Raw genomic sequence first — 26,763 nt, forward strand, 5'->3', positions numbered from 1 at the left:
AAGAGAAAGCGAACCTGAGAAGTCTAGGGGGGTGGGAGGTCAGGCCAGTGGCCGTGGTCCATGAAGAATCGTCAGTCAGTCATCTGTCGCTCCATACGCTGAATACTCTGGCGCTGCTGAGCCACATCAGCCTGAATGTCAAAAATATCGTCCCCTTGAGCGGACTGTGTCTCCTGTATGGCGAGATTTCTGTGCATTTAGGTTAATTTAGAGTAATTGATGTGTTGTTTGCAATACAAGCAATAAATCCTAATTTACGCTCAATTTGGTTGCAAGTGTACAACCTTGTCGAGTAGTACTTAGGGATCATCTCCACAAGAACAAGTTGGAATATCAAAGTCTAACCTAACAATTTAATTTAGTAAAAGAAAGTAAAAAGGTTTTTGTTTGTTCAAAGGTTTGTTTGATTGCGATTAAACTGAATTAAACTAAAGTCTTTAAAGCAAAATCTGATTTTTAACAAGTATGAGAAATTAGGGTTTCTTAGGTGTCACACCCCGCGGCCACGGGTCGTAACAGTCTCCCGCCGTAAGCATACAACGCCGTGTATACTTACAAGGCTATTCAAATCTTACTCAACAATTCAACAGATAATAATATAAACTAAGTTTATAGATACACAAATCAAAGTACACAGTCTGGTCAGAATATAATACAACATAAGTATCTCATCCGGATACCAACCATAAGGCCTACCCTAAATCTATACAACAAAACATATCTAGGGTTATCAAGTGGTAAGCTACTAAGGCCTACTACTCTCGTGCCTCTCCGGAATCAGTCGCACCAGTACCTGTAAAATGACCGGGAGGGTGGGGGTGAGAATAAATTCTCAGTGCGAATTTTGCCACATTTTAGACTATTGGACTTGCAATCAAACTCTATATTCAACAATGAAACCCAAACAATAACAGTTCAAACAGATATATATAATCATAAATAACAGAATGCCAATGCTCGACAACAGTTTAATCAACCTGAACACAGTTTACGGAATTTCCAAGATGAATTTCAAACACAACATATATTTTGGCTTAACTCAATTCAATAGGGCTTGTAGCAATTACAGATGTTCTTTCGAGCTGAACCATTATCTAACCCACATCTGTAGGGTTACAGACGCCTACAGATGGCCAACCGCTGGACCCTTTATCTGACACCCATCTGCAATCGCTTGGCTTAACAGTTTATTACGGTCTGGTTCAAATCATATAAAGAAAATCCTCTTTGGAATCATTCCAACAGTCGTAATATTCAATTGACCTTCAAAATGCATTAACATGTAGGAGAATGCCACCGAGCCATAGACATTACACATGTCACCCACGAGTTCCATTCACATCTCATAACATAATCACCTTCCCTCGTCCCAACCGGTACTGGGAATATCGAGGGCCGTTCACCTAAGGCCATTTAGGATCCTGGGAATCCAAGTCAGCATACAGCCCGACTTGGCAAATTCATTGGAACCAAGTGCTTAACTTCGTAAATCCATTCACACACATATCAAATCAAATCAAATCAAATCGTGGTGACTTTCAATCAAATCAGATCATAATAGATCGACACAACCTACAACCATACCAGCATGCAAATCACTCAAGTCACATCAATTCGAGTTTAATTTGATTGGACTATGCAAATGCTATACACAATTCAATGATGCAATCAATGATATTCAACATGACAAACGAATAACAGTTTAATTCCTGAAAATAAAGTATCAAACAAGTCCAAGAATCCCGCACCTGAGTATGACGAGCGTACCGCTTAATTTAAGGATCGGACGTCTCGTATTGTCTCGCAAGTTCTTGCTCGACCGAGCCTATACCTATATTATACGTATACTTGGTTTAACATTGGTTCACTATTGGAAACATTTACTCGAGTTACATCAGGCTTACACCTTAATCAATTTCCTATCCTTTGGTACCAATCCGTTCAATTCCTGATTTCTTACTTACAACCTTTCAAATCACACCATTTACCTCGGGTTCCTTCAAACCCTACACAATTATAATTAGGTAACCATTCAGTCACAGTTTCACTACTTTGGTTCTCGGTTCATTTCAATTTACCGTTTGGTTAACCCTAACTTGGTCAAAACCTCAAATCAGCCGTTAAATGTTCTAAAAATTCACGATCAGGAGGCAACCCTACCGATTACAAGTCTAAGTGGTTGGGTTAAGCAAATCAAATCACGATTATGCCAACTTTCAATTTTGGCACGAAACCCTAGAAATCAGATTTCACAAATCGGAAGAAATCGGGAAAAAGATTGACAAATAAACAAACAAGGAGTGTAGAGGAACTAGTCCTCGAGCAATTCGAACACAAATCTCGAGTTTAAAACGAAAACCAGAGAAATCGAGAAATCGTAGATTTTAGAGAGAAACAAAAAGAGAAAATAATACCGAATAGGAGAGTTAGAAGAGATCCACGGGCGTTTACTCGGTTCTGGTTTCGATTTCTCGCAACAATCGGGGGTTTGAGAGGAACGGGAAACTCTCTCGCTCTTTTTCTTCTCTCTTGGCAGAAATTTCACTTAAAATGGTAAAGGAATGAAGTGGGAGAGAGAGAGAGAGCAGGAATTATGCAAATAAGCCCTTGGAATCACCCAGTGCGGATCACTCACCCGCACTGGATCTGAGTGCGGACGCACTCGGCATTTTGTAGGTCCTTCCAGCACTTTCCAGTGCAAAAATCGGTGTCGGTGCGGGTCCTCCACCCGCAGTGCGGGTCACTTCACCCGCAGTGCGGGTCACTTCACCCGCACTCAGCACTTAGTCAGTTTTCAGCATGAATTTTAACACAGAAATCACCCGCAGTGCGGGTCACTTCACCCGCACTCAGAACTTAGTAGATTTTTTTGGCAGAATTTCAGAAAAAGTCCGAGCGTAATGCGGACGCACTGACCCGCAGTGCGGGTGGCCTCACCCGCACTCAGTACTTAGCCAATTTCAGTTCAACACAGAAAATCATGAGTGCGGCCGCACCCACCCGCAGTGCGGGTGGCCTCACCCGCACTCACAGAAATTTCAAAGGCAATTTAAGGAAAACAGAAGTCAGTGCGGGTCAATCACCCGCAGTCACCTACCAGTGCGGACGCAGTGAGCCTGTAAAGTCTCAAATTCTCGAAATTTCGACGCGGTTTCGATTCACACTTAACTTACTTAATTAGAGGAACCTAAATTAAGGTTTTAACTTCCATTTTGTTAGCACAATTAACTTGATTCTTGCTTTTAATTCATTTGAATTTAATTGTAAAAATTTCGTAACGTAACATTAGGGTTCCTATCCACTAGTGTTACGACTAATTGGTTTGTAAATTTTGTTCTTATATTTATGAAGGCACAGTTGGATGTTGTAGGTACAAAGTGACATCTCTATATTAATATCATCTTTAAATTAGAATAAATGTCACCTCTCGGTACTTGGTTACTCTAATATAAAGTCATTAAGTTCTTACTGTCCCAATTGATCTAGAAAACTATCTTTCACCTCTCGGTACTTGGCACAATTTTCTAAACTATTAGGTAAAGCCCGTATAAGACAAGCATCACCTCTCGGTACTTAGCCTATCAAATACCCTATTCCTTATGGTCTGGACCTAATATTCAATTTCTCAATTGCAAATACCAAATCCTAAGATTTCATGCGATTTCGATTAAGTCTTCACAATCAATTAAAATAAAGAATAGATCATAACAAAGAACAAGAACATATGAAACAAAACCAACTAAATCATAAAAAAAGTTTCAAGTACAGCCCTAATCAACCCTAGAAAAGCCTTTAGCCAGTCATGGCTAAAACACAAATGAAATCAAAAGAATAAAAGAGTTCCAAAGGAAAGAAAATAATAAAACCAGTTGATCAATGGTGTTCTCTCCTCCCTTCTTCTCTCTTCCTTGCTTTTCCTTGTTAAAACCAAAAATTCTCTCTCTAAAAACGTCCTTAATCTGTTCTACAGGTCCCCTTTTATACCCCTCTCTAAAACCTAGAAATAACTAACTAAAAATAGCAAATTCGGGCTCTGAACCGCCTTATTGCGGGCCGCAATGAATGGAGGCAGTTAACTGGTTGCGCAGAAGAAACTGGAGAGGTCATTGCGGGCCGCAATGAAAGTGCAGAAAATCTGTAAAAGTCATTTCGGGCCGCAATGGATTTGGTTGCGGCCCGCAATGACCTCTCTAGTTTTGCTTCGTTACGCTCCAAACACTTGATTACCTGTAAAATAAACATAACTATGGCAGTAACTTGAACTTTTGGACATTTCTAACCTAATTAAACCTAATTTAATCAAAACTTGGCTTAATTTACATAACAAACCCTAGGTTTCAATAGATACAATTTTGGCTTATCAGTAATTTAACTAATAAATACATCAAGAACCAGGTTACTACCGTTTGCTCATTTTATTTGTAGTTTTGGAGCATTTGCAAGCTTTGGAACGGTCTCTGGGGCACTTGGTGTGGCCGTATCCATTTTGGAAGATGCCTTGATCGAAAAAGAAGCAAATCAACCAAGTCAGAGAGGTTGTGCGGCCTAAGGTGCGGCCTGGCCGACCCGCACTCCTCTCAGAAGCACCATAAGACAGCACAATCACATTGGTGCGGCCTACCGTGCGGCTACCCCTGCATACACCATAACCCGCACACCTCATCAGAAGGAACCCCCAAGAAGTCAGAGAGCTTCTGTGGGTGAAGGTGCGGCCTCTCCTGACCGCACGGTCTCCATCTCTCCTCACAGCGCAGCCGGCTGTGTGGCCTGACCAGGCTGCACCAGCTAGACCTTTGGCAGATTTTGTGCATATTTCGTGCAATTTTCGCTCGATTCACTTCCAGATTTTACCTGATTATTCCCCAAGCCACGAATTTTGTTATATAAGGCAGGAGGCAGCTATTTGGAGAGTGATTGATAGACCTAAATTATATACATATTCGATCTGATTTTTATCACAAAATAACACCAAATTTCTTGTATTTTGAATATAAAGTGAATAGAATACATCTAGAATCAAGTTACTGTGTTTGCTTGGTTTTAACTTGCAGGAACTGAAGAAAAATGAAGAAAATTGAAGAAAAATGCTCAGTGCAGACACACGGTTTGCGATATGGTCACAATAAGTACTTAGATGGATTTCTGGACGCGCGCCAATTTTAAAAAGGTATAATAAGCTATACATCAAAATCTATGCGGATGCACGGATCTCGATGCAGCCGGACTCTGGTCGCACAGGAAAAATCCGAGCCTAGTGCGGATCCCAGTGCGGATGGTACTGTAGCAGTGCGGACGCACTGTAGCAGAACGCATAACGGGAGCCTGAACTTAAAATAGCCATAACTTTTGACTCGTAACTCCGATTTAGTCTTGCGATCACTTTTTGGAAAGCTAGGAAGAAGATCTACAACATGAGAAACTAAAAAAGGAAATTTGGAGTCAGTTGGACGCACTAAACTCGCAGAAAGCCAAAATTACACGTTTTCAACACAGTTTCTATTTTTGGCGCACCAAGGACACGTTTTTATAGCCAAATGTGGACAAGGCAATCCTGGGAAACAATCCAAATATAACACCCACTAACTCCACTTCCTAGCCTCTTAATTGGGCATGGTCATTGACTATAAAAGAGGAGGTTCATTCCCATTTAAATCCATAACACATCAATCCATCATCTCATTCTCTCTCTCCACACACACAATACTTAGCGATAAATTCTGAAGTAAGGAAAGCTTTCAAGCAAGGAGAAGAAGGGTTTCCTGAGCAAGAAGTCGGCAAGATTGAGGATTTTGATCCAATAAAGGGTGTAATCATTTCTTTATTTCATTTCTTCTTACTTTGCCAACTTTTTGTAATGGATCTCTACATGAGGAAGTAGATCTCTCTCTAGGGGTTTAGGTCAATGCATGAACTTGTTTAATTCTATTTTATTCGGTTATTTGTTTTTATTATGATTGTTTTATGGGATTTGATTGTTAATTTCTGTGATTTAATAATTTTGTGTTAATTACATAATTAGTACTTGAATTGTAGTATCCCGTTTTGGATTCGAAAGAACCAAAATTGACTGTGATCAATAGGATAGTACCAAATTATGAATGCAAATACCCTAGGTTTAGATTAAGATTGTAACCAATTTAATCTAAGCCGGAACTATACAAATTAAGGTTAGGAACTTGGTGAAGGACCTAACCGTGAAGCCAAACCCTAATTAGGACATCTCAATTCGAATCGGGTATTGGTATGATGGACTTAATTGTGAAGTACCAATATTTGGGGAGAAGAGAGACTAACAAGAGCTCAATGAGTCTAGGTAGCTAGGGTGGGGGACTTAATCGAGAAGTCCGAGTTACCTAAGCATGTTATTAATTTACGAAAGTAACCCTTAATAACATATTAGGTTAGAAACCTCGTCAAATCTTACATGAATTCAAACAAATACCAAATTAATAGAGTTAGCAAAGGATTGTAGACCAAAGACCCCTAGATCTCCTTTACTTGAAAGCAAACCAGTCTTTCTTTCCTTTATTTACTTTAATTGTTTTTAATTCCTCTCTTTAGGGTATTGAACCCAAACTTAGGATTAATTAGAACAAACCCCCCCCCCCCCCAATTTACTTTTATTACACTTTACTTTCCTTTTATTTTCTGAAATTAATTAGTAAAGTTTAAACTAAGTATTTATCATACTCCCTGTGGATCGATACCCGACAATATACTATTTTGATAGGATTGTATACTTGCAATCTGAACCAAAAGCGTATTTAGGGTTTAAAAGGTACATCTTATTGTACTGAAATTTTGTGCATACGCTTTTGCGCGCATCAGTGATCTTTGATACCACCATTCTCTACCACTAAACCCTAATCATCTTCTCCATTCATCCCATCTCTCAAGTGAATCAAAGGCGCGAAGGATTAAAGAACTTAGCGGATCTTGAGGAGCTTGCAAGGAAGAACTGAGGCATAACTTGGGAATTGGTGCATTCTATTTCTCTAGTTATTTTCTTGATTTTACTTGTATGGATTTCTTGTTTTCTATCATGGATGTTATTGTTTTTGCACTCATGAGAGGCTAATTTTCTCTCTAAGGGCTTAGGTTGTAGCATGAACTTGTGTTAGTTTATTTACTTGGATGTTCTCTTTATGATGATTGTTTTGGCTTGATGTTTGATTTTATTTTATATATTTGTGAGTCATGCATGATTTGTGATTTAGTAATTGAACCTTGTTAGGGTAGTGACAGTTAACATTAAGGGTGTACGATGAAAAAGATACCATTTCATTGTATACAAATAATCTTAGGATGGTAGATAAGATGGACTCAAATTTACCTCCGGAATCATAGAACCAAATACAGTACTAAGTAGTAGTAGTAGATGTTTCCTATTAAATAACCCAATTAGGTGGATGAGAGTCCTAATTAAGAGGTACATTAACATGGAACCATGAATTATGAAAGGTAGTGTAGGAACTTGAATTCGCATCAAGAACATGACATAAATTTAGAGAACTCCAAAAGTAAATAGATCGACCAAGTGATTGTAGACCAAAATGTTAGATATGTGTTTTAAAAGTTATCTTATGTTGATCACTTTTACATGTTATGTTTATGAATTGGATGCTACATACATTTTGTTCCATGAAATTTATGTTTATCTATAGAAGTGTTCAAGAAGATGCTCTTGGTCTTGAACCATAAAACTCTATATGATGACAAACATAAAAATCTAAAATGTTCACAACTTGGTTATTAGCATGGAACACTAATATACCATGATAAGTTTGTCATGTTGATTAAAGTAAATTGTAGTTCTATAAATGTTGATAAAGGCTTATCGTTTAATAACATGAGTATATGAAATATTTCATATATTGAACAGACCTAATGAATTAAAATATTATATGGGTTATGTTAGTGTCATTAATATTTTCATTGTGTCTCAGAATTCTAGGATATGAGATGTATTTCTTTTTCACATAAGAAATATATAATGTAATTAGTATTAAAAGCTGCTTATCATAAGTGGTGATAAAAATATTAGTTCCTTGTATATAACTTGTGCAGGAGAAAGTTATATGTCAATAGTATCATTGCCCCTCATTTATAACGAGTGATGATATTTTATGGGCCCCTTGGTAAAGTAGAATTATAATGCATGCAATATAACTGAAGTGCAGTTATATTTTTATAATTTACTTAAGAGACCAAGAAACGAATATAATGCAAAGATGACACAGTCCGACTTTGTATATTATTCATAATATCATGTGGCAAGGAATGGACACAAGTAATGTTATTCGTAACGTTACTTTAAAGGATCATGTATTGTAAAAATGATACTTTACATCTATGTTATTTGGATAACTATAATGTATAGCTAGAATACCGCTTATAGTTTATGGTAATAAAATGTTTTATGCCATTGTCAACATAACACAGATCCTCCATATAGGTCACACCAACTGAACGAGAAACAAGAAGGATATTTTATTTATATGATGTATATTGTTTCATATGACATGAAATAATATACATGCGATAAATAAATATCATGACTGCTTAGAACGAAGATAAATTTATGAGAAGTGTGCATATATATTATTTGGTATAATATGGTGCATATTATATAGTATAATATACATGACACATAATTAATAATGTGCAAAACATTGTTATAACATAAGTTTATTAAAACCCAAAATGAATATGAGTTGAGATTGGCAATGTAGCAGTTACTGTAGCGCGCACTGTAGCAGCGGCTAGGGTTAGCTCTTTTAATAAGGAGAATTATACTAGGACAGTTATACAATGGAAACCCTAGTATATTTGTATATAAGGAGAGGTAGAGAAGGTATTCATGGGTAAGCAAGTAAGAAATTTTCTGAAAATTTATTTCCTTCTCTTCCTCTCCCTCCTAGCCGCCATCTCTCTTCCTCTCATATTATTGGTTTCTCTAGTAAAAAATTATTAGAAGAACAAGAAGGGTTATTAACTATGTTCTAAGCTTAGATTAGATTAAGATCTCTAGCAAGGTCTTTCTAATCCTTGTTTAGTTCAAGATGAACACTAGGAGGCCGTTTCGACAAACGAAGGTATCCAAGAGATCTAGAAGAGAATTCGACTTCTCTCTATTTACCAAATTGACATTTGGTAGAGGTATATCCAAATCACCTTTAGTAAATAGATTTGTGATTAATTAATGAGTAGATATCCATTTGCATGCATTTGAATTGCTTTAATATAATTAGCATAATAAAGTAGATCCGTAGATGCTTGTAAGAAGGTTAAAATTTTTGAATTTATTGCCTTGCCGCATCATGAAATCCTTCACAAAAGCCCTTAGACCTCGTTATCTTGATTTACAAACATCTTTTTATTTGAATTTAATTTAGTTTCTTGTTACAAATCAACTGCTTTGGGTATTGAACCCACATTTAGTTACTTACAACAACCCCCCCCCCCCCCCCCCCGATTTAATTACTTGCAATTTATTTAGTTTTAATTTAGTTTAAGTAAAAATTATAATTGCCTTAGTCTTCGGATCGATACCTGATTACTACAAGGATAGATTGTGCGCTTGCAATTTAATCTACTTTGTGTTTTTAGGTTTATAAATTTAAAGCATTTGTGTAATAATTAGTCCAAAATAAATACCCCTAAAATTCACAACATGTGCCATGATCACCCATTGACATTTTGGTCATGGTACGGCACAACACGAGTCATTGTTCACTTGGTCACGGCACGACATGAGATCAAAATCATAGCATGTTAGTCACAGCATGGCACAGAACAACACGTTTTTTCACTCTACTAGTGAGAACTAGATTTTGATTTAGTAACAAAATAATACTCTCCGTGTAAAAGGCTATAAGTTCAAAATTCAGATAGAAAAATTTCTCACGAATATCAAATAATAAGATAACTTCATCTCCAACTTTTACTCAAAATAAAATAAAATGTATGCTAATAAATACGTTTTATTCAATGACAAACCGGGCATTGATTTCTAATGGAGTCAAATTTGAGAGATTTATAAAATCTCATTAAACCACATCTAAAATTTATACTATTAAGAGGAGGGATTCAATTATATCTTTTTTGGTGACACTGAATTACACTCTCGATTTTCAAAATTTTCAAAGTTCAAATAGTCGATCAAAACCGTTCAACATAATGAATATATTAAAATGTGCTTGCATGTCAAATTTTACATTTTTAGAATTTTTTTACTATTTATTAAGTATTTAACAAAATCGCTATATTCAGACCATTGAATTTTTGTACCCATCTTAATAAATAGTAAAAAAATTCAAAAAAATGTAAAATTTGATTTGCAAGCACATTTTAACATATCCATCATGTTGAACGGTTTGGATCAATTGTTTGGACTTTATAAATATAAAGTATAATCCGGTGTCACAAAAAAAAAAGTGTAATTGGATCCCTCCTTTGCTATTAAATACATTTTTATAAATTGAAATAACCCGCTAACTCTCTGCTAGCTCCATCGTTGCTGTTGTTTAGTTCGGAATGTATCATAATTTAAGGAAAATAAATCAACTGAAATTCCGAGATCGGGTACTGTTCACCCTGAAATTCCTGCAATCCGAAATTCAACCATCGAATTTTTTCGAGAACGCATCTCGAAACAACTGGTTTTTCCTTACATGTCTCTCGGAACAGTTCGACGGCTAGATTCAGATTGCAGGGATTTCAGGGTGAATAGTACCGACCTCGAATTTCAGCAGATTATTCGGATCCTAATTTAAGTACAATGGCGAATTAACATCAACAGAGGTACATGTGGGGCTTGATCAATCAAGGGGTCGTAGATTCGCAATATACCCACTTGTTTGTGGTCCCCACTAGACTACTGATTGCTCGGTACTTTGGGGAAAAACCTACTGGTCTCCTGCAATTACAAAGTGCTCCCGTGTCACCGTGTGCTGTGTAGAGTACGTATCCTCTGAGATATCTCAACTTTTGCGTGACCTACGTGTCCGGTGTCTATTCGGGGGTGATGTAGGGGGCAGTATTATGTGTATTTTGAGATTCGTGTAGAACGTATTTAAACGGTCGACATTTTCCATAAAGTCACGTAAAGTTTGAGATATCTCAGAGGATACGAATTCCCAGGTGCTAATTCTTCATTTTCTACACTATATTACACCAACGATTCTCTAAAGCTTCTCCCATTGGTTAACTGTGTGGCTTTTCTTTTCTATTTTTTGGGGAGTGGATTGCTAACATTTTCTATTTTGATGCGTCTGAGATCCGTGCATGCGATCTTTGTACATAATCACTCTTTTTGTCTCATTAAAATTTTATATAAAGTCACACTTATTTTAATCAAGAAAAATCGACAAAATTGATACTGTTATTTTTTATATCGTTGCACACAAATTTTGAAGTATCCGAAAGGGTTATCACTATAAATTTTTAATGCACTAAAAATGTAAATCCTCCAACCTTGAAACAAAAAATGTGAATCTTTTAAATTTATACATGGTTTATTTTTTCCGGTGCATCAATATTGTACTAACACCAGATAATATTAATGTTCGTGTTAGCACATGCACGATAGTTCCCTACTTCCCTAGATTACAATATTTATTTCCTTTTAAAAATTGTTCTTGTACAAATATATTGGGGGGAGAGAGAGAGGATTTTGTATTACTTGATGAAGAGTACTTAACCTAACAAAAAAATCAAAATTGTAAGAAAAACGAATTATTTCACTGACATATACAGATATTTGCTAAATTAAAATCAAGGCCATCCGATATAAAATGGACGGCCAAAATCTGCGGGGCATCTCCAAAAATTCAATGCATGGCTGTATGTGCTGCTGTGTCACTGTTGACTGTACACAGTATACCGACTTCGCAGGCAATTCGGATCTCCTAAAGTAACTCAAATTTTGAGTTTGGACCTGGACCGTTCTATCTGCTCTGCCTCTGCGTTAATATCTGCTTCGTGCATTCCATGATTTCCATCTCAGCCCGAATTGACCTGTGTTATGATCGGCCAGGTCACATCTAAAATCAAAATTTGGATTACTTTAGGGGATAGGACCTTGGCAGGTGACTCCCGCCAACCTCCATACTACCCTCCCTCAACGGTCCTTTCTTTGCTCTCTCTCTCTCTCTCTTCCTCTAAAATAACCACATAATTCCAAGAGCATATTACAATGACAACACACTCTCCCAAAATACGCTTGAGTCTCACACAGCCTCCCCGCTCTCTCTCGTCTCTCCTTTCACCCCGTTTCTTTTGTCCGCTTCCTCCCTTTGCTGTACAACGTTAGGCCCACTTCTCTTGCGTACGACCTGCTTGTTCAAATGCCTCAAAGAAACTCAACTTGTTACTGCCTCTGCCATAACCTCCTCCTCCTTTCCTCCCCAAACTAACCTATGGCTTCCTCTCTAAGAGACCTCCTAGCTCAAGAAGCCTCAATTGACAGAGAAACCCCAAAACCCAGAAAAGGAAGAAAACCAAAGAGACTTCATGCAAACCCGACTGGTCCTGACCTACCCGACCCCTCCTCGCCATGTGCCGAGTTGCTATTGGCCGACGAGAATGCAGCCCACACGGTTGTCTCCATCCTCTCGGGCTATGCCGGCCGCTTCATAAAAGATCCCAACTTCCGACAGACCGTTCGGGAGAAGTGCCTCGCTGTCACGGCCTGTACACGTGGGGCTCATGCAGTTCTGACAAATCTTGAGCTCGGCATGGAGGCCACCGATAAGCTCTGTGAGGAGCAATCTACAACACAAAGGGATTTAAAGATTCGGTCTCTGCGAAATTCAATAAGGCTGTTGAGTGTGGCAGCAGCACTTAACGGATCTGGGTACACGTGTGGAGTACAAAACTCGCACCTCTCAGCATGTGCACATCTGTATCTCTCAGTCTTGTACCGGATAGAGAGAGATGACCTGGCCTCGGCTCGGCATATGCTCCAGGTGTTCGCTGATGCACCTTACCTGGCTAGAAAGAGCCTTCTCCCTGACTTGTGGGACCATTTCTTCTTGCCCCATTTGTTACACCTAAAGGTGGGTCAGGTTTCTTGTTGCATCAATTGGCTTTTCTGCTTTTTTATTACAATTTACGATAATTGAACAAAAGAGTGTGTGAAGTATTGTGTTCTTATCTTTCTAAGGAATATATTTAAAAAACAAGGTGTCCTGCGAGGCCATATTTATAATCTTCAAAAGTAGGCATTTGATAAACAATTCATGTCATTATAAGTGTTTGTCAGTTCACTTTATTATTTGTGGATTTATGTCATTATCCTTCATATCCAATCTTCTAAATCACGAGCCTGCTTTACTACCTTCATTTTTTATGCTTATGTAATCATCTTATCCTGAACAGCCAGTTTGTTAATTCTATTTTTACTCATCTCTTGTGCCAGGTGTGGTACAACAAGGAGGCTGAGTTAACTGAGAAGTGCAACTCAGTACAGCGGGACCAACGCATGAAGAGCCTGAGACGAGCATACAATGATCAGTTGGATCACGGCACGACCCGCTTTGCAACCTACTACAAGGATTGGTTGAAGGGAGGCACTGAGGCTCATGCCCCTATCCCAGTTCCCAATGTGCCTCTGCCACAAGGGCCCACTGATTCTGTTGAGACATTAGGTCAAAGATCAGTCTCTCTCTCCAGGGGCACTATTAACAGAAGCCTGTGTGTGAGATTTATCTAAATTCAAATTTCTTTCCTCCCTATAAATCTACGAAAATATCATTATGTGGCACCTGAAAAGTAAAAATGCATATTCATTCCCCTCTATAGAATGATAAAGGTCACCTGTTCCCTTTCTCCCTAGTTTCATTGAGCATACACAAATTATAGGTTTTTTAATCCTCTTAAAAAATTATTTAATAGGAGGAAGAGGAACTAACTGAAAAAATTATGGGTCTTTTAATCCTCTTAGTATCCAACAAATTATAGGTCTTTTAATCCTCTTAAAAAATCACTTCCTAAGGGTGCTTTGGTTTATTAGGAAGTAATGCAGAAGGGAAGGGAATAGAAGATACTGTTGATGGCTTTTACAGTAAGCATGCCATCTCTTATGTGTTTTGCATCTTATCTTGAGCTGGTATTCTTGATAGTACCAAGTTCTCCATATTTACACATGAAGTACCCTTCATTTTTTTTTTGTTAATATTGGATTTTAGGATTGATCAATGCATTCGTGGAAAGTTCCATGTTTCAAGGGGAAATGCAATGTCGGTACCTGTACAGTTTGAAATTTGAACTTTCTAACTTGTTACTTTGCTATCTAATATCTTTGCCTGCTGAAAACGAAACTCTTTCCCATTTCACCCCTCGATATCGCCAACTTTGTTATCCTGTTTCTTCTGTTCTTGAAATAGAAATACCATGCAGTAAAAATTCCATGACAATAAATTTAGGCAAGTGCAACATGATGAAAATTTCAGGGACTGATACGTTGAACATTGAAAGTTTAAGTACCAATGTAGAAGCCCCTCTTGAAGTTAAAATAAGTCTGAGCTTCTTGAGGGGCATAAAGATCTTTATGTCTCAACTCTAGATAAGATGGGAGATACAACTTTTTTTTTTGCGAAATTGTTAATTTAGTTTGGACTATCTACTTATTTTTAAGGTACCGAGCCGTTTTTGGAGAAACTGCAGAGCAGGAAGATATAGAATCAAAAAAGATTGATGGCACTAAACTAGAATCGGACAATCTGGAATTGGATCTGCATTCAGATGAGGAACAAAACATTTGCAAATATAGGGACCTTGATCATGTGAGTGTACTGTTTTCTTTCTTTATTTTATGCAACTGGACAGTGTCCTCCATACCTTTGAACATCTAAATTTTAATGTATATCCCTCTGGATGAGAAATATCTCATCTCTACCCATATCATTACAATTATATTCAAAAGTTTTGACAGTAGACTCCTTGCCTCACTATTCAGTATGGGCTTTCAAGAATGACTGAGCGAAAGGAGGGGGGGGGGGGTTACAGAAAATTAGCTAAGGAGGGGGGTATGTGATGTGAGGTATATAACATTTACAAACTAATTGTGATGCTTTGATAATTTCCAAAGGCATTTATGGAAATGAACCAATTCACCAATCATTTGAATATAACATGTGTTTCAATTGAGACATAATTTGATGCTATCAGCGCAAAGATGGTAAATAGTTTTAATCATAATCGTGTATAGCTTGTAGGGAAAGTAATTGCTGCTTGTAGGTAAATAGTTTTAATCATAATTGCTGCTTGGAGGGAAAGTAATCATAACATAAATAAATTATTTATAATTGTTTCAATAATGTTACCCTACAAAGCAGTGTTCATGTATGTTGGATACATAATACTATCGGAAGACTTGCAAGATGAGGGTTTTTGCTTGAACTTCTAGATCAGTTATGCTCTCTAACATTTTTAGTGGCTGGTGCCATACTATTAAGATCTCTAACTTATTGACTTGATAAGTCCTATATGATCTATCACTTTTACAAATTCTAAGCTGTTTTTTGCTTTTTTGTGTAGACAGAGTGGCACAGGGAATAAAGACAAGGAGCTGGCCAGTGAAGTGCCTCCAATTGCTGTCATGGTACGGAATCCTGGTGCAGTGCCAGCCTCGCGCAAATCCTACTCTTTTCGGCTATTCTCTTGCCGAAGCGATTCACACAGGAATGTCATAACCGTAACTCCAAAACCATTAAAAACAGAAGAAGATGTCCCAATTTCAACAAGTCCTACAAATTCAACCAGGAAAGATTATCCGTTAACCCCAGAAAAGGCTATCAGCTTGATCTCAAATTCTGTCAACCTCAAATTATGTGAAACAGCTATTTGTGAGTTAACCAAAGCTTGGTCGGATTCACAAGTGGGACCCACATTACAGCCCTTCTTATCCACTTCGTCCTTCATAGAGGGTATTTTGGAGATTTCCTCTACTTCAAAAAATGAAGAAGTGTTAGACAAGGCAATCTCTCTTTTAGCCGAACTGGCAACAAAAGATGAAATAATCAAGCATATAATTCTAAATGCAGATCCTCAATTGGAGATTTTTCTGCGCCTTTTGCACATAGAAAACCTCTTTTTAAAGACAGCTGTGGTACTGTATATATTAAAGCCTAAGGCAAAACAAATGCTGTCATTCGATTGGATGCAATTAGTGCTGCGCATTCTAGATTTTGGTGAGGAGCCACAGACCTGGTTCCGTGTTAAATGTTCACCAAAGACTGCTGGTTTATATTTATTATATCAGCTTTTGATGGGATGTGATGTGGATAGAAATAGTGAGAATGCAAAACAACTGGTGGCACTTGGTGGATTGAAGGTGCTCACACGAGGACTTGAAATAGGAGATGTTAAGGAAAGGAAGGGTTGTGTTATATTACTGTCTGCTTGTGTAAGATACGAAGGAAGTTGTCGGAGATACTTAGTAGAGCATATGAGAAAGGAGTGTGTCATCAAGTGGCTTCTTGGAAACCAGCTCAAGTCAAGCGGGGCCGCACTTTATTTGCTGAGCGAGCTTGTGTGTCTTGACAGGTATGGTACCATTGTGATGTAATTTATGATCATAGAGGTCAAACTCAATTTACCTTGTTTTTTGTTCAATATTTTTTGCAGTCTTTTGGTTTAACATTATGTATCCTGCACCAGCTTGTACAGTTATTAAGTTTATCATTACCAGAAAATAAATGCCAGGTGCTATTTCCCTCTATAGCTTGTTCAAATACACTTTTTCCTTTTTTTTTTGAAAGGGTGAGTCAGGTCAGGAAATTTTTAAAAGAGATGAAGCAAGAAGGAAGTTTGAATACAATGCATATTCTCTTAGTGTACCTCCAACAGTCTCCGATCCAACAAAGGCCCCTGGCAGCAGCTCTTCTTTTGCAGCTTGATCTCCTGGTATGGATATTTTCATTTAGAAAGATAAAATTCCTATTTACATCAATAATCTTGTATCAAGGAAGCATGGAAAATTGGAGTGCATGTCCATTAAAATTATGTCATGTAGAAGACGGGGGCTACAGTCCCACTTTGCAATTGAACCCCAATTGAGCTCATTAAGTTATACTATCAATTTTTTTAACCTTTTATATATCATAGCAATTGATCTGTGTAGTCGAATGACTGTGCAACTAAGCCTCTATTTAACTAAGTAATCTCAAGTAACTCCTGGACCCACATTTGCTAATAGCACCTCAAATTAAGCCTTAATGAATTCCTCCATTTTATCTCCTTTAACCTATACTATTCATATACAAACAATAACATTTATTTGGAATTAGCAAGAGTTGAGCTTTAATCAATCCTCAATAAGCAACAGGCTCCGTTAACTTAAATATTAAGAGTTGAAGCGGTACAAATCCTCCCTTAAAACCAAATTTGTATTTTGAAAAAAATAATAATAATAATAATAAGAAAACTGACTTCGTTTTTTATGGACCATTATCATGGTATAAGCTGTTTTATACCTCTTTAGTTTGTAAAAACATTTTTTTCAACGAAGCAGGTGGGTTTCACCCTACTTATATCAAAAAACAAAAGAAGAAGAAAAAAAAATGCGATACTATTTCTTCAAATTGTACTACAAATTTTCAGGGAGACCCCTTGCAATTTAGTGTGTACCGAGAAGAGGCAGTTGATGCCATCATATCAGCATTGGAGAACAGCTCACGTAACAGAAAGTTGCAGGAGCAGTGTGCCAAGGCTCTTCTCCAATTGGCTGGCCGGTTTTCCTCATCAGGTGAATCCACGTCAGAGGCCACACTGTTGAGGCGTGCTGGATTGGATGATACTGTCGTTGGCGATTCCTTCAGGAGCGTGGAGCCATATAAAGTTCAGGATTTAACACTGGTATGTTGCTGGCTTAGATTGATGCTGCCAGCATATGAATTATGCATTATACAACAATCTCGCATTTGATTCATACATATTACACTGACACATTATTTCACAAGAACTTGTCCTAAAATACTAAAACCTAAATACTAAAACCTAAATCCTAAACTCTAAACCCATTATTTCACAAAGACACACTAAAACCTAATGCTCAAATTCTAAATTTTTAATCATAAACCTTGTAACTCTAGAACGAGATATTTCCAAATAACCGACATATATCCACTTATATGAACATACAGCAAAGATAGTTTACCAAATAAAAAAGCAAAAATACACTTGCCCACCGACTTCAAACTCAGATGAACCCATAAAGTGCACAGGCGTGCACACACAAACATGCAGAATACATACTTTGCATTTCAAAATGGGTGCATTCTTGCTGCATGCACCTATTGTTATACACATGTAAAAAGAGACATTAATTGACACACACATTTAATAGGAGGAGGAACTAACTGAAGAACATCTTAAAAGCCTTGCAACTGTTCTATTGAAAACTGGCAATAACAAAAGGCTTTTAGTCGCCTTATCAAATTGCATATCAGACTCTACACCAACCCTGGCACGGTCATGCCTTGTTACTGTTTCCCTGTTGAGTGGGTCCCTCGCCTCCTCCCATTATTCTAGAAGCTTCCTAGTATCAGCATGCTCCATTCTAGCGCCTCGGTTATTGGAGAGCCTAGGTTATGATAAAACTGTGGAGGAGAGGGTCCTTGCTTCTATTTCACTTCTCAATTTTGCAAAATGCGAAGGTAAATTTGATTATTTCATTTTACTGTGTTGGGTTTGTTATGTGCATTTGATAAATTGAAAATTGAAGATAGTTAGAGGCTAAATGGGGTGTTATTCAAGAAAGGGTGATTTGTAATTCCTTTGGGTACTGGTTTTGCATTTCTTTCGGTATATTGTTGGGTTCTTTTGTGCTTAACTCTGGAACTGAGCATGAATTAATTCTAAACTAAATGCCATTGAAGCTTACTTTAGGTATACCTATGTAATTGTTAATCAAGTGCATTTTAGGTGAACCTAAAACATTTCTAGAATGGTATGGGGAGATCGAAGGTTCTTACAATCTTGTGCAAGATCAAGGGTCCTTGTTTCTAATTTGTTCTTTCTTTTTTTTCAACAGAATGCCTACCTAAGCTATTTCCATTGGATAAAGAGACAATACGTTTATTGCAAGATCTTGCAGAGGTAACATGGACAGCAAAAGAACTTCTATTTGCATGCTGTGGTTAATGCCATCAATTAAAGAAACTGTTGGCTCTAAGTTCTGATGATTTGATGAAAAAAATGTTTTTGCAAATTCTATGGCCAGTAAAAGCAGTATGACCAGTCCCTCTGTATGTTCTGCTTCTAAACACAGAGATGCTGTTAACTTCTTTAAACCTAATGCCTCTTTGTAAGACAGCTTGGTTTTTATACTTTTTTCTTGTTTACAATTAGTGCATTTTCCCTCATTTGATCCTTAAAACGTTTTTTTTTTTTTTTTTTTTTACTGTAAGCATGCTTATTGCTGAACAGAATTTACGAAACAATACTAATTACTAGTGGCAGATATAAAACTTGGGAATTATTTATATCTAGTTACTGTTATTCTTATTTTAGGAGGAAACATTGTTATTCTAATCTCGCAGATAATGTAGATATTAATACCTTTCATAATTCATAGTCAGAATTCCAAAATTTTCTTCATTGATAAACGTGTACTTCGCCTTGAGCCAACAAGGAAATGATGAGCAATGGAAGCCACTGCTCATCTGCTGGGGTGGCATTTAGCAATGTATCATAACTCCAAATCTCAGCCTTTGAATTCAATCAATGGCTCATATCTTGTTTCAGTGTCTGGTGTGAGGATATTTGGAATTCACATTCCCTCAGGTTACTTGACTGAGTACAATTGAAACAGACGGTCCTTTTAACTTGGCACGAATCTCAAAGCACAAATAATACTGCCCCAGCGCCATCCAGAATAGCCACCGGCTGTGAGTAAATCCGGACTGTCTGTTTCAATTGTGTTGAGTCAGGTACGTGGGAAGATATGGATCCGGATATTCGCAGCACAATAATGGCTGGACACAATACAAAAATCAAACAGCGATTCTGCATTAGACAGTCTTAACCTTGCTATTTATTTTAAATTATAATAATAGAAAGTTATGAATGCTAATTAATTAGAAACCAAATAAAATCATTCAAAAAAATTAAAAAGTTATTTTAGGGCTTTAGGCTAAGCATATTGGCAGCTTAGACCTAATAAAATCTCACACGAAAGAGTTAACCTACTTGATTGATTCAACATCAAAATTCGAATCGAACTTGATAAAACCAAATTTGAATAAATCAACAAATGTTAAGTATTTGAATATATAATTATCCAAACCAACATGACTTGTAACTAAAAAGAAAAGAATGAAAGCAATCCGAACAACATGACACCCCGACCTGACAGTGACAATTGTCCAAATCAAATAATCCGAACCGAAATCCGAAAGTACGTAAAATGAGTAATGTATTCTTCTACCACAAAAATTAGATAACTAATTAATCTTCATTGAGCAAGCATTTTCCAATTTTTAATAAAGTCGACAAGCATCGAGCAAGTTTTTTTTTTCCAATTTTTAATCTAATTAATCTTCATTGCCTCCAAGGCTCTAATCCTCCATGTTATCCGTTTGTCACGAGATTATTGTGCGGGATGGGATTGTACGTGTGCAGGAACCCACTATTTAATTTATGGGAACCCATGCTCATGGTAAGCGCAGGAATTATTGTGGGAATATGTTAAAATGGGTGTTCGGTTGTATTGTAAAATTAATTGTGGAAAATTCTATTTTTCTTTCTAAAATATTTGATATAATACAATTAATTTTATTAATAAAATAATTAATAATGCAAAATTAAATGTAATTGATGAAATAATATTTTATATTACTTATTACTTATTATTTTATAAAATATAAATATTTTTTATAATTAAATAAATAAGTATTTAATGAGATAGATGTACTGTGTCATTTGCATTCAATAATCTGAAAACTTATTTAACAAACCATCACATTTGTTAAATAACTAAAATGGGTACAACAGTATATATGATACATCTCTTCCATGAAAAGAAAAATTAAAAGAAAAACAATATTGTATTTATTTGTTTAATATTGCAAAACAATTTTGCACTAACAAATATAGACAATACCACAGCTAGCCCAACGTGTTATTAATTATTCCTCTTGCATTAGCAAAACCTTCTCACTGCTAAAAATTAGCCTTCATTAATGGGTCAAGAAACCCTTTAAGATTTTATTAAAATATGAAAGCTACACGAGACAGTAATTTACTGGTAAAATGAAAAACACACACTCAATACATTTTAGTGGATTAAAATCAAACAAATTAAACAGTAAAAATAGAAAGGAAAACAAAGCAAATGTAAGCTACTGAAAAGAAGTAAAAGGCAAATGTCTGATTTAAACTGAGTCTTCAATCCGAGTTTATTAAAAACAAGGCTCGAGTCAAGTGAATCTAATTTGCTGCATGATTAGAAAATTGGAATCTTCGAATGTCAAGTGAATCTAATTTGCTGCATGATTTTCTCTACCAGCTCCAGCCTTGTTTTTGTGGAATCTTCGAATGTCCTTGCGCACCTCTCTCTTCACACACAAACTGTGATATAAGCATGACACTCCTCTCTTTTTCAGAAGTTCCTTGTGCAATCATGCTTGCTATTAGTGTTGGTACCATGTGTACCTGTGCACCAGTCCTTTGTGCTATATTTGCATATAAGTCCCTAGAAAATATACAATCATTGAAGGGGTGCTTTACTGATTCGGAATCACTTTGACAAAGTATGCATCTGTTTGCCATTTGCCACCCTCATTTGAGTAAATTATCAATAGTTAAAATCTTGTTTAGGAGCACTAACCATCCAAATACCTTTATTCATGGTGCCACCTTCAAAGGCCATATATTTTGGATTATTGTTTTGATTCTTGGACCCCCCCCCCCCCCCCCCCCCCCCCCCTCCCCTATTGCCATGTAATTGTTTTGTTCAGTATCAATGTCAGGTTGTTGATTAACTGTTGTAATTCATTGAGCTCTTGTTCAGCCCATCTTTGAAACCTGACAGTGCATTAAACAAAAAAATCACCCTTTCACTTTTAACTTTACAGCTTTGACCCCTGAGAGTGCATTAAACAAAATTTCACAAACAAACCCTCAGATTTGGAGATCTTTGAAGCAAACAAGAGTCAAGAACATGGACTCTAGTACAACCATAACACATAACCAGAGCAACATAAATCATAAATTTAGCTTCTGATGACTGTGAATCAAAGAAAATCTAAAAAGATATATAGGATTACCTGAATATCAAAGAATATCACAAATTTGCACTAAACTCCTTTAGCAATCAAGATTTCATAAAACGAAAAACCAGCAAATTCAATGGAAAGGACAAGCTCAACGTAGCTAAACCCCTTCAGCTGATTGCTTCTTCCGGTTTAATTTAAAAGAAATTGTGAGATAAAGTTGTTCGTTTACCTTCTCCGGTTATGGTTCTTTGTCTTTTGTTTGATTTCTTTCTTAATTTTATTTGTGTTTGTTTGTCAAAACTTAATTTATTTTCGAGTTTCCAAAAAATGCATTTTTATATATTTTTTAGGTTCAAACAATATTTCTGAACTGAGGAACAATTTAGGCAAAATTCTATAATTGATGTTTAATTGCAGAACATTAAAATGATGTTGGTACAAATTGTGTGTACTTAGACATTTGAAAAAAACCCGGGGTCAAACCCGGTCCGGTCCGCCTGTGTCCGTTACTCGACCGGACCGTGTCCTTGTCCGGGTATGCACAGGTACACGGGTACGGGTTTGAAACGGGTCGGACCCAGTTTTTAGGGCAAAAACCTGTTGGAACCCGGACCGAAGTGAACCCGTGCCTGCCCGGACCGGTTCGTGAACCCGTGCCCGTGAGCTCGTGCCCATGAACCCGTGACCCCTTTTTTTTAGATTTTTTTTTTAAATTCAAATTTTAAACTCCATTTCCCCCCATTCCCCAACCCGGACCCCTACCCGGACCCCTATCTGGCCCCATACCTGGTTAGTTTAAATGAATTTGGATTTATAATTTATTGATTTACAAAGAAAAAAACAGAAAAAAAAACCCGGATCGGACCGCCTTGCCCCCGAACCCGAGACGGGCACGATTTTGAAACGGGCAGGGCAGGATTTAAAAAAAAAAAACCCGTGATACCCAGCCCGTTGTACCTGTGTGCCCGTGTCACCCGTGCCCGTGCCCGGGTTTTGCTTGGTCCGCCCGGCCTGGCCGGTTTGCAAAACACTATCTGTACCCGGTCAGATTGGCATCGCTGAATCGCCTTTCGTTAGGAGTCCGATTCCCCTAATGTAACCTCTTTCGTTACCGCTTTCGTTAGGAAATTAGATCTCCCTCCCCCCCACACGCACGCTCTCTCTCTCTCTCTCTCTCTCATTCGCTCTCGCCTAGCCCTAGTCATTTGCTGCCCTCTCTCTCATCTCTCCTCAGTCGCGCTCGCCTCAGCCGTGCCCTCGCCCTAACCCTTGCCTCGCCTGGCTCATCTCTCCTCAGCCTTCCTAGCCCTAACCCTCGCTGTTTTGCCTCAGCGGCGCCTTCGTCCCAGCCACGCGGCCTCATCCAACTATGATAGGGTACCATAAATGACCACCAAAAGGTAACTTTTTAATATAATACCATATTGACTTTCCGTATATGCTAGTCATTTTTCTCTGGGAGCTTTTTTTTTTTGAAAAAAAGGCATATAGCCCATTGCATTTGCAATAAGAGTTTTTGTACAACACCTCCTACCATCATAACACCTCCTATTTATTAACGCATACCAACATAACACCTCCTACTTAATAGTTCATACCAGAAAGTCGACCAAAATCAAACAATAACCAATTGACCTAGTACAATCTAACCTGCCTCGAAGGGCACACAAAATATCAGATTTGACCTAATTAGAAAAAACCATGCTAGACCCGCAGCATCAGAAGCACCTACTACTCATTGTAGTCCTTATGCTCTAGTTCCTCTACGCTGGAATAGTATCATCCTCGATCCTACTCAGCTGAGCCGGGCCCGCCCATTCACGAAGGGGAATCTCTGGGAGCTTAGTTGGTGTTTAGTTGCATAATTAAAAGTAGTAAGTCAACTGAGGTTGCATAGGGATCAAATTAAATTGGATTATTCAACATATATATATATATGTTAAATTTAGTTCATTACTGGCTGATTTGAGACTAATTGAAGAAAAATGGCACATTTTGGGTTCAATTGTACTAGCTATGGCTAATTGAGGCTATTTTATGCAAAGTTGTTAAATTAGCAGCTGAATATAAACGAGCTAGCAAGGGCCTTATCTGAACCAGATAAAATGAGAGAGAAAAAGTATCTTAATATTATGTGGGGGAGGGGGTCTAACGAAAGAGGTAACAGAGGATTCAATTTTAGATTTTTTTCCGTCTCCGTTTTTTTTTATCCAGCGCTATATCATGCACGAATATTAAAGCAGATTAGATGGCCCATGATGTGGTGTTATATAGTTTGAAATGACACTAGTGTTATACTAGCCGGACTCCTAATTAAATGCATTTATGATTTAGAAATTAGAACTAAGTTTCCTTTGATGTTCAAAATGAGCTATGAAAGCATCTTATTCTTACCCTTTTTTTTCCAGGAAGAGCTACGACAAAAGATGGGCCCACAATGAGTTAGAAAGGAATTCACAATGGGTTTGGTAAATTGGAAAATTAAGCCATGCAACTTCCAAATAAAATCAATTATTGTCATAATAATATCCATCCTTTTGCTTAGAGCAACCCTCTCTTCATCCCCTGGTTTTGCTTGGTTTCAAAAAAGTAAATCCAGTTATGGTATTAACCACTTAACAGGTCCTGACTTGCGTGCAACTGTCAGAAAAGACAAGTTCTTTGAAGTCCCTCAAATTGTATGGGGATTAAACAATCAGAAAATCGCACTTGCGAGAGGCCTCTTAACTGCGCGATTTCTCAACCGAACCCTTCTCATGCCTAGCTTGAGTGCAACTTTGTTTTACAAGGAAATTGAGTTACTGCAACCAATGCAATTTGACAAGATATTCGATTTTGAAAAATTCAATTCGATATGTGATGGGTTTGTTCGGTTGGGTCGGTTTTCTGAGCTTTCAAACAAAACCAACCCGTTTGTGTTGCAAAAGGGAAGTGGAAGAAAATGGACAAAGGAAAGAGATTTGCAACAGTTGAAAGAAATTGTGAACGATAAAAAATTGCATGATCTAGAATTGGTAAGAATTGTAGAGAAGAATCCTTTTCTTTGGCAAGATCATTGGCCGGTGCGAGACTATGCTGAGATCTTTGAGTGTTTGGTTTTGATAAATGAGATAGAAAATGATGTGGTTAAGGTTATCTCTAAGATCAGAGAGGCAAGTGCAAAGGCAAAAAATAACACCAATAATGCCAAATATACACCTGCCATGCAGTACGTGGCAGTGCACATGAGAATTGAAAAAGATTGGATGATTCATTGCAAGAAATGGGAACACAGAACAGGAATGAACCAAATTTGTAGTAGCAAGAAAGAGATCCTGGATCGGGTTTCACACATAACATGTATAAACCCACCAGTTGTAGTTTATCTTGCTATAGCTGATAGCTTACTCGAGGATGATTCGGTTTTACAAGGGTGGAAAACTGGGTTGTTGCCTTATGAGAAAAAGAGGCTTGGAGTTTGGGAAATCTACAAGAAGTACCCTTACCTAATACAATCGGCAATTGATTTTGAGGTTTGTTCAAGAGCAGATATTTTTGTGGGGAATAGTTTTTCTACATTTTCAGGCCTAGTAGTATTGTCAAGAACTCAGAAATTGTTGAAATTAGGGTTTACAAACCTGTGTGACAATCACAAAGGGTTAGATGTTAGGCTCTCTTCCTATGCATATAACATTTTGGGGGACATGAGCGGGTCTCCAAAACAATGGATGACTGATATGTCTGATTCGAGTCTCCAGAAAATAAGCTATGGGACTAATAATGTCTCGTGTGATGTGAATATGTCCAATAGTTAATACTGGTAGATTCTTTATTTTTTAACTGCAATTTTGTGCTCCAACTATTTGTTGCAAATTTAAAGTAAATTATAGTCATGGGATTATAAATCAATACTTTTGTCTTGGCCCACTAATGCGAACAGAACTCGAATGGTCTTTTATTTTATTTTTTTTCTTTTTACGAAAATGTATCAGAAGTACGTTTGTATGACTATGAAGTCAGAATCCAGCATTAAAAACTCGAATGACTATCGATACATGTACCTGTATTGCATTAAAAATTATTGTATCATCGTATTCATATTATATCCAAAACGGTACCCGTAATCGATCATGCAACATATAAACATAATAGTTTTTTTTCACCTTTCATTATTTACTTGCACTTAATATTTGACACTGGAGATTATTAGGAGCGTTCTTCTTCAAAACGTTACTAAAATAATTTTCATATTACTATCAGATGGAAGAGGTTAATGAGTGCGATACGAGGATAATTTATATAGATCTTAAACAACAAGTGTCCCAAATTATTCGCTAAAAAGGATACGATAAATAGCACACACCGTGACATATTAGATTTTCATGTATGGCGATCAACAGAATAATTGCATTTTCTCCAACAATTGCCATCAAGTTTCATCAATCAAAACCTTGTATTTTTATACCACTTAAAACTCGCATCTTTGATGTTTCGTTTTGATAAGAAGAATCCAATTTCCAGAAATTGAGTATAATCCAGTCATTTTACATAGGATGCTGCTGAA

General features: G+C 37.2%; 2 protein-coding genes across 2 annotated transcripts; both read left to right on the plus strand.

Annotated features, from left to right (window-relative positions):
- The first annotated feature begins 12,143 nt into the window (after positions 1-12,143).
- LOC144561829 (putative E3 ubiquitin-protein ligase LIN-2) lies at positions 12,144-19,300 on the plus strand. The gene is made up of 8 exons (XM_078310929.1): positions 12,144-13,058; positions 13,421-13,695; positions 14,639-14,786; positions 15,545-16,548; positions 16,764-16,908; positions 17,605-17,859; positions 18,350-18,659; positions 19,037-19,300. The coding sequence occupies exons 1-8, from the start codon at positions 12,420-12,422 to the stop codon at positions 19,144-19,146; spliced, it is 2,886 nt and encodes a 961-aa protein (XP_078167055.1). The 5' UTR covers positions 12,144-12,419; the 3' UTR covers positions 19,147-19,300.
- Positions 19,301-23,324: 4,024 nt separating this feature from the next.
- On the plus strand, positions 23,325-26,039 carry LOC144561555 (O-fucosyltransferase family protein). Its single transcript, XM_078310531.1, has 2 exons — positions 23,325-23,620; positions 24,629-26,039. Exon 2 carries the CDS (start codon positions 24,680-24,682, stop codon positions 26,012-26,014), a length of 1,335 nt encoding a protein of 444 aa, XP_078166657.1. The 5' UTR covers positions 23,325-23,620; positions 24,629-24,679; the 3' UTR covers positions 26,015-26,039.
- Positions 26,040-26,763: the final 724 nt, after the last annotated feature.

This window comes from Carex rostrata, chromosome 11, assembly GCF_964058835.1.
Source record: "Carex rostrata chromosome 11, lpCarRost1.2, whole genome shotgun sequence".
Classification (NCBI taxonomy): domain Eukaryota; kingdom Viridiplantae; phylum Streptophyta; class Magnoliopsida; order Poales; family Cyperaceae; genus Carex; species Carex rostrata.